General features: G+C 51.4%; 1 protein-coding gene across 3 annotated transcripts in view; it reads right to left on the bottom strand.

The window, feature by feature from the left end:
* Crtac1 (cartilage acidic protein 1) overlaps positions 1-14,228 on the bottom strand; it is a 145,741-nt gene that overhangs the window by 42,545 nt on the left and 88,968 nt on the right. For all 3 annotated transcript variants that reach the window (XM_031390360.1, XM_031390357.1, XM_031390359.1), the window contains exons 3-4: positions 9,970-10,166; positions 628-764 (exon numbers count right to left, since the gene is read on the bottom strand). In XM_031390360.1, coding sequence (XP_031246220.1) covers positions 628-764; positions 9,970-10,166 — 334 coding nt within the window. The remainder of the gene's footprint in view (positions 1-627; positions 765-9,969; positions 10,167-14,228) is intronic.

Here is a 14,228-nt window from a genome sequence, read left to right on the forward strand (position 1 = left end):
TCCCTCTGTGCCACCTCTTGGAGCCCACCCCTTCAGCCTCACAACTGTGGAGCAGGGCAGCAGCTGTGCCCTCACTGCTGTGATTATTGTTATAGAGCCAGGCAGGTGGGTGGCAGGGGAGCAGGTGACAGGGTGGACGAATCACTTCCCCAGAAGTCTCCATTTACAGTAGGGTTGCTGGGACCTAGCTCCAGCCACAGCTTCTCTCTCTGCTTCCAGTCAGCCATGCTTCCCCATGTTTTGGGTTGGACACTGCTGGGTAGCATGTGGGAAGGGGTTGATGGAGCCATTGCTGAACTAAGGTTCTAGAACACTCAGGTAACCTTGCCTTGACCACTTCTGCACTCCCCTGTCACACCTTCAATATTATAAAAAAATATGTACAGGGTCACGTGACTCAATGCCTAGCTCACTGAAGTAGTTAGTTGAGCGAATGAATGAGCACCCCGTTTAGTATTGGACTTTGCTTCACGTCTTAGGCATGCCTCTGATCTTATTTTGGTTCTCCAGTGAAGCCTCTTAGTATTTTGCTTCTACTGTATGTGCGACATTGGGAGCTACCAAGATGGGAGGGACAGCCTTGGGTTCTCTGCTTCCTCCCAGGCCCTCCTGGATGCCTGCACTTACCGTCCTGTCCACACAGGCCACTGAGCGTCCCGCAAAGAGGCTGGCCACTCCACGGGCCACATTGACGTCATCACTCAGGATGTCTTCCCACCGGTTATTTCGGAATTTGAACAGCTTGTCTGTGTATGTGGCCACACCTGGAGAGAGGAGGCAAGGATGGCTGGCAGACAGTGGACCCGACACGGGGAGTCTCTGGTTCTGTCCCTTGACATTTGCTATAAGAAGGCTGTGGTTAAAGGCAGGGAGGTTCCCTGCAGGCAAAGCTCCTTTCTATTTCCAGCTAGGAACTTGATTCTAGCTGGCCCCAGAAGAGAAACTCAGGCTGATGGAGACAGCGATTATAAGCCTGAGGTTTAGCACCAGTTAACAGAAGTTCCAGTCTCCATTAGGCCTAGACTCTGGACTTTGAGCAGGTTGTTCAGCATCTCCAAGATTTGGTTTCCTTATCTGTATATGGGATGACAGTAGCCACATTCAGGTTTGCTGAGGAATGCATGAAAGGATGTACATGGAATGCTTGGCCCAGTGTGTGTGTGTGTGTGTGTGTGTGTGTATGTGCATGTGTGTGCATGCACACGCATGTTTGTGTGTGCATGTGTGTGTGTGTGTGTTTGTACGTGCGTGCATGCACATGCACATGGGCATGTGTACAGTCTGAGGTGATGTTAAATTCTTTATCTTTTTCCAGCCTCACTTTGCTCATCCGAGAATGACACACAAGAGCTGTCCTCACTCACAGTGTGTAAGACTGGCAATTGTGAAAAGACGCACATACAGCTTCATCACCGGTCAGACCCGGTGAGAGAGCACGCTGACAGCTTTGCACCCCTGCAGGGACATAGCCCCTCGCTGAAATCCCTGGGGGCCTAATGTGTTTAGAGCCCTAGATGCTTCCTTCATCTCTAAGAAGGTAGCATGGTATGAACACTGTTGATTATATAACACCCCCAGCAGGGACTGGGGGCGGCACCCCATAATTAAACACATTAATATTTCTGCAGCGAAACATGAATATTCACACTAAGTGGGATAAATAAAGCTTATAAATAGCTCACATCAGCTCAGGACAGGTTTTGTTATGTAGTGAATTTCCCACAAACTTTTTAAAAAAAGTGCTGGAGGCTTCTAGAACATTCTGGATTCAGATCTATGGAAAATGGCTTGTTCTGTAGCTGCCATTCCTCTGCCCACTGCTTGCAGATGCCTGGGGGCTTCTGAAGATGGCCCCTGCCAGTCTCCGGCCTCCCCCAGCAGAGAGCATCCCTTGTCCATCTCATTCACATTGGGGTCCCCTTAACTCCCCTACCCACTTCTACCCACTTCCTGAAATGACATCATTATGTTCCACAGCAGCCTGGGCAGGTCCACTCTGCTTCCTCTGAGTGGCCTGGACAAGAATTCCGTGACCCTCCAAGCTTGGGAAAGATTGCATACCAGGCCAAATTTCGAGGCCTCTCAATAGTTATCAAATTACTAAAATTTTGAAAAGATTGCAACAAATTGTCGGCTTAATTTTACAGGGCTCAGCCTCTCCCAGATGTACTTGGCTATAGAGCCCTTTGGAGACTGTCCATGAGCTAAACGGTCTCTGGCTTCGCTAGTCGCTGTCTAGGGTGCTGAAGTATGAGCAGGCTTTGGGCTTGGTACGCCAAGGAATTTGGGTATCTTCTGCTGCTGGTCCACCCCTCTCACTGGTCTCATGCCTTCTGGGCTCACCAGAGATGCCCAGAAGAATAAACTAATTAAGGTAAAATGTGCAACAGCAGTGTGGAGCCTTGTAGATCATAAATGGGAACAGCAAAATCAATGGTAGCCCCTCTGCAGGCAGAGGCCCCGAGGCCTGGGCGACAGGAGGGTTGGGAGCCCGTGATTTAGGAAGAGCAAACGCGCTGGCAGCTGCAACCTGGGTAATTAGGTGTGTCAGGAAGACAGATAAACAGCGAGCTGTGCAGGTCGATGGCACAGGCAATAAACACCCAGCACTGGCCCCTGGCCCAGGCCAGTGCCGAGGTGGGCCTTGCCTCCTGGTCTAGGTCAGTGCCGAGGTGGGCCTCGCCTCCTGGTCTAGGTCAGTGCCGAGGTGGGCCCTGCCCCTGGCCCAGGTCAGTGCCGAGGTGGGCCTCGCCTCCTGGCCCAGGTCAGTGCCGAGGTGGGCCTTGCCTCCTGGCCAGGAGCTGCACTTTGTCCCAGGGTCCCACACCGAAGTGGGCCAGTACTCAGAAAGAGGAGGGGCTGTCGGTAGGGTGGGAAGTGGGAAGAGGCTCTGCTGAGTCCCTGGAGGGGAGACTGGAGGAATGGGGGCCCAGGAAAAAGATGTCATCAGGCAGGGAGGGGATCTGGGGGTCAGTGTCACAGAGGCCATTCTGGGGACTTTAAGGCACGGAGGTTACTGCCAAACAGCTGGGTGGCTTTGTGACAGCAACATCCATTTGTGGGATGATATTGGGGAGCCACATACCCATCCTTCTCTCTTAGCTATGAAATGGGATAATGGGAATGGCCACCTCTCCATCAGGCTGTTATGAGCGTAAGTTAGTTAATGCCTGTAAAGGGCTTCAATAATCCCAGACCCAGGGTAAATTCCATAAACAATAAGAGCATCTCTGTCCAGCGCTCCCACTTCCTCCAGGGAATTATAGGGCATGACCAGGCCAGTCCTCAACAAACCACATCCCAGGAGGCAACTGTGACATTAAGTTTCAAATGCCTCACAAGACTTAGTCAATGGAGAGCCAGCAGAGCAGTGATGGCCCCAGGGGAGAAAGAACTAGTTCAGACAAAGGATGTGTTTAAAAAGAATGAACTCAGACTCTTGTGGGTCTGTGGTAGAATTCCTGACCTCTTCTTCTTCCCTCTATCCCAGAGTGAAGAGATAAACCCTGCCAGTACTCCCCAGCCAGTGCTCCCCCGCCAGTGCTCCCCTGCCAGTGCTCCCCTGCCAGCAGCAACCTTAGCTTAGAATCTCCCCAAGAAGATTCTGACAGATAAATCATGGCTCAGGTATCAACTCCTCTACGTGAAGTTGCACAGACACTGTCAGATGGCAATGCCCAGCTCCAAACTGGCATGACATGGCAAAGCCCACTCAGCCAGTGTACAAGGCTAGTGAGAGAAGTTCTGGGTCCTTAGCTAATACCAAGGTGATGAACTCTGGGACCCATTACCAATGCTCTCGAGCGTACGTGTGTGTGTGTGTGTGTGTGTGTGTGTGTGTGTGTGTGTGTGTGTGCGCGCATGCATGCGTGCGTGCCTCTGTGTGTGTGTGTGTGTGTGTGTGTGTGTGTAGGTCAGAGGACAATCTTGGGCGTCATTCCTCAGAAGCTGTCCACCTTGTTCTTGTTTGTTTTCCTCTTGAGACAGGTCTCTTACTGGCCTAGAGCATGCCTGGTAGGGCAGGCATGCTGGCCAGTGAACCTCGGAATTTGCTTGTCTCTTTCTTCCTGGTGTTGGGATTACAAGCGTGTGGCATTGCACCTGACTTATTTATGTGGGTTCTGAAGAATGGATTCAGAAACACTTTAGTGATTCATCTCTCTAGTCCCCAATTCTTGTTTCTGAAAACATGGTCTCATTATACCCAGGCTATCCTAAAATTCGCTATGTAGCTAAGGGTGGCACTGAACTCCTGATCTTCCCTCTGGCTCCTCAGGGATGAAAGCATAGACATGTGTCACAGCACCTAGCTTTTCCCACACTCTATGGTGCTGCTTTGGTGGCCTTTCTCCAGGTATGATGCTCATTGGTCACACGGGACGGGGCACAACACAGGCTGTCTGGGGAGTACAGTTTCTCAGCTCATCTTTCAAATGGAGCCAAGCCGGGGCAGACGAGAATCAGGACGCTGCATCTAAGAGAAAGTAGGCCGGGGATCCGGAGACCTGGGACTCCATTTCAGGGCCTGAGAACAGGGTGGAGTTTCAGAAATAAATAAGATGATATGCATTAAAACACAGTTCAGACTTCATGGGGCCCAGGAAGCTCTTGGAGACGGTGACATGGGTCATGGGCTGGCAGGTGTTGGGTAAAGCTTGGATTTTTCTGAGTGTCCAACAGATTCCAAAGCTGCCAGCACAGGCATCACACTATGGCATTGAGGCACAAAGCCTCTGGTTGCAGCTGGAGTGAGCCTGGCTGAAGGAGTTGCTGGGCAAGAGGTGCATCTCCAGAGAGCAGATGGCCCATCTGCTGTGTAGGCAGAGGAGGCCGGAAGAGCAGCCTGCCCAGATCCGCTCTCTCTCTAGCATGGTGACTGACACATCGTTTCCTCTCTGGGAGGTTACGAGTGTCCCTGCAGAACACAGAGTGTCTCTTTAGGTGTGACACAGCCCAGAAGAAATCCAAGTCTGGAAAAATGAAAGTTTTCTATATTAACAAAACCCACTATGAGCGAGGCCGAAAGAAAAATGACAAGCCAGGGAAAACCAACCACAACGTGTGTTTCAGACAAAGGGCTAATTTTCCTAATTTATAAAGAGGTGTTCCAGATCAATAAGAAAAAGACCAATAGTCAATAGGAAAAAAAATGGGCAAAGGCTAGGCATAGACAAGAGAGTCAAATATATAAAAATATTCTCGACCTCACTCATTTAAGAAAAATGAAAATTAAAACCACTCTTGGAAATCAATTTTTCTCCTATCGGATTGGCAAATACTGCAAAAGAAGTTGATGAAATGTTTGTTGGTGAGCCTTTGGCAAGTGTTTGCTCATCAGACACCGAGCAGTGTGGTAAATGCTGCACCCAGGGAGGGCAGTCTGGCGCTCTGAGCTACATGTGTGTATTTCTTTGACACGGTCACTCTGTTTCTGTCAGTTTATCTTAAAACTATCCATGCAATCATGGGAAATAGTGGGTTGTCCGAGCTCATTCACTGAGTGACATTCTTTGTAAGGAGAAAAGAATTGAATTGCGTGCAAACAATCCCAGTGCTCACCCATGAAGTGATTCAATGAACGCCATATCTATACATGGGAGTACTATACAGCCATAAAAGAATGCAGGGTCCTTCTGTGTGTTGTGAAGTGTATCCAAAGGGTACTAAAAATGCAAACAGAGCCCCCTGTGTACAAACAAGATGGGGAGGTCTGTGAAGCAGAGCCCGGGGTGGTTAATAGAAATATTTTAACATACGTTTAAACATAGGGTTAAAACAGAGGTGCTCAGAAGGAAGGCAAGACCCATCTAAAAGTACGGCTGTGAGCTTTCCAAAGAGTCATAGAAAGTCAACGTAGGCGTGGGACCCTCCTGGGAAAGCAGCCAAGGCCATGGACTGCAACAGTGTCTGGCACGTGCAAGTCCGATGCTCATCTTTTTAACTGAGTGGGTATAAAGAGAGTAAGTGCTGTGTTCAGAGTTGGCGTTGACCCACCGACTACCACAATACCAGTCAGGGCCAGGTGGTGACAGGGACAGGGGTCATTCAGGGTAGGAACTCCAGGGGGACAGCTCTCCCTAAGAACTAAGAGGTCCCGGGCTCCCAGATGCAGAGAGAAGCCCTGGCTGCCTCTCGTCCCCTCCTGTCCTGTGCACACTCCCATGGAAACTCTGGCTTTCCCCACAACAGTTCAAGACTTGGCCTTCTTTGCTGGTCTCTCTCCAATTCTCAAACCTTGCCCCAAGCCCACACGAGACCCTCAGATGCCAGCCTTCCCCTGCTTCTAGCCTTTGTGTTGCTAAGATCTCTTGGCTGTGGCCAGGGTGGAGCCCATTACCCTCTTCTCAGGGCACCTGTGGAGGCTCTGGCCTCCCGTGACCACAGAAATTCCCCTGTGCTGTCAGGGAGCAAATGTAAGTGCAGATTACGTTCTTTTCATCCTTTATCCCAGCTGTTCTCGCAAGAGTCTATATTTGATGCTAAGTGACAGGTACCTCTTTGGGTTCTAGAGTACAACGCTGAGCCAGACAATGTAGGAGAACTGGACAGAGCTAGCATATGACCTACTTCCAGACTCAAGTAAGAGTTATAAAGGCAATGCGCCAGCTAAAGAAATAAGGGCATAATTTGAGATAAGGTGCCTCTTAGAGGGGCCTTATTTGAAGAGTGAGCCCTGGGAAAAGCATTTCAGGCACGAGGAACGGCAAAGATGTAGTAAGTAGGAGAAAGGGAGGAAAGGCTAGTCCAGCAATTTGGTTGCACCAGGAAGAGATGCAGGTAACCCTAAGGATCTTGAAAATGGTGGTCAGTAGGGGCCACTGGAGGGAGGAGACACTTTGAGGTCTGAATGGTTCCTGTTCTATAGATGAGTCAGAACAGAGGGGTCAAGATCTTGTCTAAGGTCACCCAGAGAAGTCTGCATGGGCTGACACCAAGAGGGTGTTGTAGCGTGTCAGGAGCTTCCAGGAACTTCAGTGCTGAGGGAGAGACACTCTCAACATTCCAAAGACCACGTGACTTCAGTGGCTGGCTAGGGCTCTCAAAGAAGCTCTCAGGACCCTCCCAGAGGGCAGGGTGGCAACGGCTGAGTGCTGTCTGGGCTGGACCCAAGGAAGTGCTGACATGACACAAATGTCCCTGCTCCATGCCCACCCCGTGTTGGTGAATCAATGGATCATTCAACTACAAAATTAACTCAAACCCACAGACATCCCTCAAACCCACAGAAGGTCATCGGGAGGGGTACATGAGGCTGAGGCTGCTGGGCACTGCTGTCTTGCCTCTGCCCATCCAGGTGCTCGGGTGCCTCTCTAGAGGCAGGTCTTCCGGGCTGTGGTGTCGTGACATCTCTCTTGGCTTTCTTCTGCTTGGGCAGTGATTCACTCGCCTTTTCTTCCTGAGACTTATTTAGTCAATTTTAATGAAGCTCTTGGGATAGCGAAGACCTGGCTGGGGTCACTAGGAGCCACACAGGGACCCCTTTCTCTTTCCTAGGGTCACCCAGAACAGTCTGCGTGGACTGACTCCCAGGGGATATTGTAGCGTCTTGGGGGTTTCCAGGAACTTCAGTGCTAACATCCCAAACCTGGCTGAGGGAGAGTTTAGAGAACTTAGTCATGGGGCTTAGAGATCAGGGAATGGGAGAGGACGCCAGATGCTGAGAGAAACTACAAGCTCTACTGGGGGCACATAGTAGGTGGTCACTAGCAATCTGTACGGAAAATAAGTACATCAGTGGGGAATACTCATTGTTTGGCTGACCACAGACTTGGGGTGATTCCCAGGCAGTGAATCACAGTCTTCTTGGGCTGCAGCGTGGCCTTGAGAGTTAGGTGTCAACGTCTGGTGATGGGGTGCAATCTCAGTCAGCCTTCTAACTGGATTGTTGCAGCTCAGTTGGAGGTTGTCTCTCCCCACCCCCAAAAACCCTCTACAGAACCTTTGCTCCAGGAGTCATAATAACTACTCTAAGAACATGCACAGGAGGGGCTTCTGCTTCAGAGAGAACCCTTAAGTTTTCCCCTGCAACCCCTGCAGTGCGCTGTCTCGGGGGAAGCTGTCCCTTCCTGTCCCCGTTCCTGCTTCCTGGCATTTCAGGGCCTTCCTAGGGACCTGTCCCTTCTGCAGGCATCTAGACTCTGCTTCCTTTCTGACCTTGCCCACATTAAAGAGTTGATCAGCCCATCAATTAATCGCGTCCTAATCCAATCTCAGCTTGGTGGAGAGAGGGCAGTAAATCCAGCTGGGTAATCATGCCCTGATATTTGTGTTGGGATAATTACCATCTCTCAGGCCTTACTCAGTGGCAAGATGAGATGAAAACCCATAAAACACCACTCAGGGCTGTGGCTCATTGTTTCTTGGCGGCACAAGACTGGCTTCCGGCCAGCAAGCCTGCCCACCCCTGCCCCTGGCACAGAGCCCCAACCTTTCCCCTTCTCATTCATGCAACTGGCTGAACTCAAACTCCGGGAGCAGCCTGGGTGGAAAGCCTGTGGGTGTTGGTGGGGAGTGTTGGGAGGCAGGGTCCCATAGCCAGGCACTTGGTAGCCTCCTGGACCTTGGAGAACTCAGGACAGCATGTTTGTGGAAATCTAAACCACAGATTAGACCAAGAGTTGGCTTTTATCTGGAAGTGTCCTGTGCATACCCAACTTCACCTCTAGGGGCGCCATGGCTGGGATAGTGTGCAAAAGTTAATAATTCTTCAGGGGTAGGTTTATTAGGGAGTACAGTTTAGGATGGAGAGAAATCCAAGCTCCATCCCAGGAGATGAAGGGTCACCCTGGGGTCTCTGCCCAGCACGCGAAGGTCCTGGAGGCAGAGGAGAATGGCTAAGAAAGGGTTGTCAGTGGAGGAAGAGAACCTGCCCTTTACCTGAGATGAGGTACCTGGGCAAAGGGTAGGGGTAATCTACAGCCCCAAGAACACAGCCTGCAACTTGTGGAATGCTGAGTATCCACAGTAGCCAGGCTACGGTGCCCTGGGGACAGAGAATTGAGAAGAGCTGTAGCATGTCTTGGTGCAAAGATAAGGTGAGATAGAGGTGAGACCCTGGGTTCGAATCCTGGGTCTTAAAGGCTGCTGGGCTTGGGTTGAGTTAGCTAACTCCTTAACACCCTAGTTTCTTCAATGTGATGTAAGACTGCCAATTCCTTCTTAACCAGACAGCTGAGAGGCTGCCCGGCACACAGGAGGTGTTCTCTGTATTGGTCACTATGAGCCTGATGGACATCCGTTTCCTGGCTACTCAGTGTGGTCTCTGGGCCATCTGCACCTGGTAGCCCAGGAGCTGCATGCTCCTGTCAGGAATAGCACGCTCACGTCCAGACCAGAGGAGGCAGAATGCCTTTATGCAGACCCTCAGTTAACAGGGATGCATGGGCTGCTGTGAAAAGAGCTGGAGGATGCTCCAGGAACTCCAAGGTCAGCCTTCCCCAGAGTCGTGTGCCCATCACTGCCCTGATGCCCAGAGTCTCTGCCTGGCACCTAGGAATCCGTGGGAGGAATCCTTGCACTAGGCTAAAAGCTGAGGAGGCAAATTCTAGAAGGTCCCCAAAGCATTGAGGACAGCCTAGGGCGTCTGTTGGATCCAGGAGTGGTTCCAATGAGCTGGAGGACCACACCGGAGAGGTGGCTTGACAGGAGGGGAAGAAGAGGAGAGGGGAGGAGCAGGACAGGGGAGGAGGGGAGGAGGAGGAGAGAAGAGAAGAGAAGAGGAAGGCATGCCAGGCCGAGGGAGAAAGTGATGTTCAGTCTGAGGGAGAAGATTATTTTTCATGCCTCTCTGTCCCAGTCCAGGGTCCCGAGGATGAAAATGCAAACTCCATCCCAGGAGATGAAGGGTCACCCTGGGGTCTCTGTCCAGCACAGGGAGTCCTGGAGGCAGAGGAGACTGGCTAAGAAAGGGTTGTCAGCGAAGGGAAGAGGTAGCTGGGGCAGGAAGAGAATGGACAGCCGGACCCTCACCTGAGAAGGCGTTATTGGTGTTGAGAAAGTAGATCTCCTCACGACCATCCCCATCGATGTCACAGGCTGTGACCCCAATGGCGTTGCCCTGCCGGTCCCTCAGAGCATAGTAGGGTGAGCTGCGCTCATCCACCGCAATGTTCACTAGCCGATTCTGGGCCCGATTGTACTTCAGAACCAGATTGGGGCCATTGTACCTGGAGAAGGAGCAAGGAGAAGGTTTTGAGGGCGAGTGGCTGGGTTCACCCAGCTCAGAGTCCATTGCACCCTGAACAACGTGGCTCATGGCATACACAGGAAGGAGCCTTGCCTCAGAAAGTCCTGTATCAGAAAGAGGCTAGGGAAAAGTGGATCAGAGCCATATAGAACACAATTCAAGGAGTGGGCTGGTCAAGGGGAGTGGGCAGCCTCTAACTAAGGGCCTAGCTGAAGAAAAAAAAAGAAAAACCCTTGACATTTTACCTTGTCCATTTCATGGTAAAAGGCATTTTCCCACCAATGACCTCATTAACTTAAAAAAACAACTCGATGTTGATAAAAAACCAGGCAAGATTGGTATGGAGGCCATGCTGCTAGAAACTCACTTCAAAAGGGGGAAACAGATGAAGTCCCTCAGAGAAACTGCCGCTCAGAGAAGCTGACTGTAACTCCTGAGGGAAAACGGAATCAGGTGTAGGTGCCTGAGCCCAGGCATCGTTCTGTTGCTCTCCGGGGACCCCCACCCCGTGAGTTATCCCTGGAGAAGCTGTGTCACTGAGCGTCTAGACAACCCTCTGATAGGAGGAAACAGTCCCTGGGATGAGAGACTACCCACCTCAGGGTTGAGCGTTACCAGGCAAACCTGCTGGACCTTTTTCTAGGGAGTTGGGATGAAAGTTGAAGCTGCCCGTCACTCATGTACATCTCTCTTGAATCCACACACCCTCTGTGTCACACGGAAGGCCCAGGTGTGTCTCTGCTTTAGGGGCACTTGCTGTGCCCTTTAGTAGGGATGCTGGTCTAGACAGCCATATGGCTGGCTCCCTCTCCCACCTTCTTCAAGCCCTCAATGACCATACTCTCTGCATCTGTATCTCTACCCTCTTTCTCCATGGTCCTCATGTGGCCCTACAGCTCTCGCAGTCTCTGTGTTCTGGTTCATCTTTCCCTGCTCTCTCTGGTTCCACTGGAACGCTGGCTCCATGAGCATAGAGCCTTCTCACAGCAATGACAACCTGACTAAGACAACCCGTACCACAGCACAACTCCCTAATGCTCAGGGAACATTTTGGAAGAGCAGGCAGAAAGGTTGTAAAAGATGGAGAAATAGGTTTGCTATGAAATTGCTTCCTAAAAATGTCAGAAAAGCTACACCCATGAAGTCTCTTTAACGTAGTTGACTAAATAAAACCAAATCAACGACAATATCAATAGACATGTTAATGTACACGGAGAATAGAGCCTTCTCTTTGTGTTGTGCTCAGGAGCACCCAGCACATAGTAGGTGCTCAGTAAATATTTACCGAATGAAATCTCTGAGTCCTGTGGGTTCAAGTGTCCCATGGTCTGTGTTTTCCCATCACTTTTCCATCTGGGGAAACTGAGGGTATCTAACTAAGATTCTCCCAGGCAGCATGGCCTAGCATGATGCCTTCGGTTCCAGAATAGGAACCTGCCAGGATCTTCAGAGAAGCCCACATGCTGTTCTCTTTTGTGTGGTACAAACTGGACTAAACAAGGAGACTGTAAGTGTGACTGGAGTGAGCATTGGAGCCTGCCCTCTCATAAGTGTGACTGTGGAGTGAGCTTGCCGGCTGGCCTGTGTTTCCGTCGGGGTGGTACATCCACGCTGAGCTGGCTTAGAGAACCCAGGGAGGACAGTCAGCGCTTGTCAGTCTTTGGGAGAAATCTCTTCTTAGTCCTGAAACAGATCCAGCCTAGCCCTCTCCTTTGTCACCAGAAGCCAGAGAAGTCTGGGGGATGCTGGTGGCTAGCCAAGAGCCTTCTGGTACCCACAGAGTGAAAGGGGAGACGGAGCTCACAGGGGCTGAGTCAGCATCGGGTGATGAGAGGGTGCGTCTTGGACACCTTGACGAAGTGTGTCTGAGAGCGGAGCATCAAGGGCGCGGTGTTACCTTTAAAGACAAGCCAGGGTGGATGAGATAGAACACTTGGGTTCTAGCACCGTCAGCAGCTGGCTCTGACCCCGGGGGGGGGGGGGATGGATGTGACTTTTAGTGTTAAATACTAGTGTGAAAGCCTCAGGAGCTCAGCTCTTCCATTGGAGTGCCCCTGTCTTCTCAGACCACTCTGTTTACTAGGTGTGGCCTCCCTAAGAGCACGTTCAATGTCTTGCTCCAGCCCCACACAACCCAGAAAGGAAAAGGTAGGGCGTACTTCTGAAAAAGAAACTGAGGGTCAGGGAGGCCAAATGAGGTCCAAGGTCACACAACCTGTAAGTAGCTACTGGGCTTTTCTCTTCAGGGCAGGAATTCCATGCTCTTTCTATGCTGTGTGCGACGCCACCACTCAGTCCTGTGCATAATCATTTCTCTGGTAGCTTCCCCAAAGTAGTGGCTCTGAGTAATGTAAGTGGTGGAGGTTACAAGAACCGTACATTTTAACAGCACTTTATGAAGTTTGTAAAGTGCCTTCTGCTCCTCTGCTCCACGGAGGCCCTAACTCCACTATACTTAGAGCTGTGGCCTTGGGCTCTAGACTCTGATTGTTCTCTTTTGTGAGGTACAAACTGGACTAAACAAGGAGACTATAAGTGTGACTGTGGAGCAAGCGTCGGAGCCTGCCCTCTCATGAGTGTGACTGGAGTGAGCATTGGAGCCTGCCCTCTCATGAGTGTGACTGGAGTGAGCTTCTGAGCCTTCCCTCTTATGAGTGTGACTGTGGAGTGAGCATTGGAGCCTGCCCTCTCACGAGTGTCACTGTGGAGTGAGCTTCCAAGCCTGGCCTCTCAGTAGTGTGACTGGAGTGAGCATCTGAGCCTGCCCTCTCACGAGTGTCACTGTGGGGAGTGAGGGCCGTTGTCTGAGCCTGCCCTCTCATATTCAATCAGAATGAATCCAAGTGGATGACTTCCACCATACGGTTCACCTTCCTGAATCTGGTGAGCAAGGGATCCCCAAGCTGAGTAGGACAGCCTCGGAAGCTCTGAGGGTCCAGGGTTTAACTAAGCTTGGGAGATGGGTAAAGCCAGTGCCCTTCTCCCAGGGTGTGGCGGGGAAGCCCCACATAATGCTTAGCATAAATATCCTATCTTCCCCCTACCCCTTGGGTAACCCAGATGTTTGCCATGCTCTGGGGCCAGCTCCCAGCAGGAGGAGAGAGAACATGGCCTCCCCACAGGTTAGAGGCTAGCCCTTTTATCCTGAATCTGGTTAGCTGGGGTGGGCAAAAGTTTCTTGTCCCTCTGAAGTGGCCCCTGATCGTCTCTTCTTGGAAGACCATGGAGTGCTAGTTTCAGGATGCCTCCTACGGGGATTGGGGGGTGAAGTAGATAGTCTGGGTCAGTCCTGACTGACTACACAATTAGCACATGTCAAGGGGCTCCCCAAACCTACATAGGACATGGGAGGAGGTCTGACATGGAACAGGGATTAGAGACATGAAGTCTATTTTGAGGTGTGGTTCTGAACAATCTCAAGGCAAGACCAAGTCAGGGCAGTGCCCCAGTGGCCAGCCTTCTCTCCATCAGGCCATGCCAGGCTGGCCCTATAGCACTAACATCTGCTCCCAGGCCCTGCCCCTCCCCAGGAAAAACCCACCCCCTTCTCCAGGGAGCCGTTGTTACAGCTTGCTTCCTCACCAGCCCCTGAAGATGTACTGCCCTTTCCGGCTGTGCCTGTCTTTGTTCAGCTGCAGCCACCTGCTCCGTGGGGAACATTCTCCCACCCTCCTGGCCCCATCCTGTGTGAAGTCAGCCCCACGTGCCAAACTAGACGTGACCTTCTCTCTTCCGGGTATCCTGCAGTGTCTCGCCTTGGCTAGCTCTTGAAGAGGGCAAAGGTGCCTGTACCACATCCCTCCCCTCATTATGTGCTTACTGCCGGAGTCCAAAAGGATGTGCATCTCTGCGTGCGCTGTGCACACTACAGCAGGTGCTCAGACACTGAATGCAAGAAGAAGGGCTTAGGGGAGAAGGGGCAGAGGGGTGGGGTGGGGATGAAAGGTGTGAGGGGCAGGGATGGGAGGGTGAGGGGTGAAAAGTGAAGGAATGAGAGGTGGAGGGTAAGGATAGAAGGGATGGTATGTGTGTATGCGGGGGG

Source organism: Mastomys coucha, unplaced genomic scaffold, assembly GCF_008632895.1.
Source record: "Mastomys coucha isolate ucsf_1 unplaced genomic scaffold, UCSF_Mcou_1 pScaffold21, whole genome shotgun sequence".
NCBI classification, from domain to species: Eukaryota; Metazoa; Chordata; class Mammalia; order Rodentia; family Muridae; genus Mastomys; species Mastomys coucha.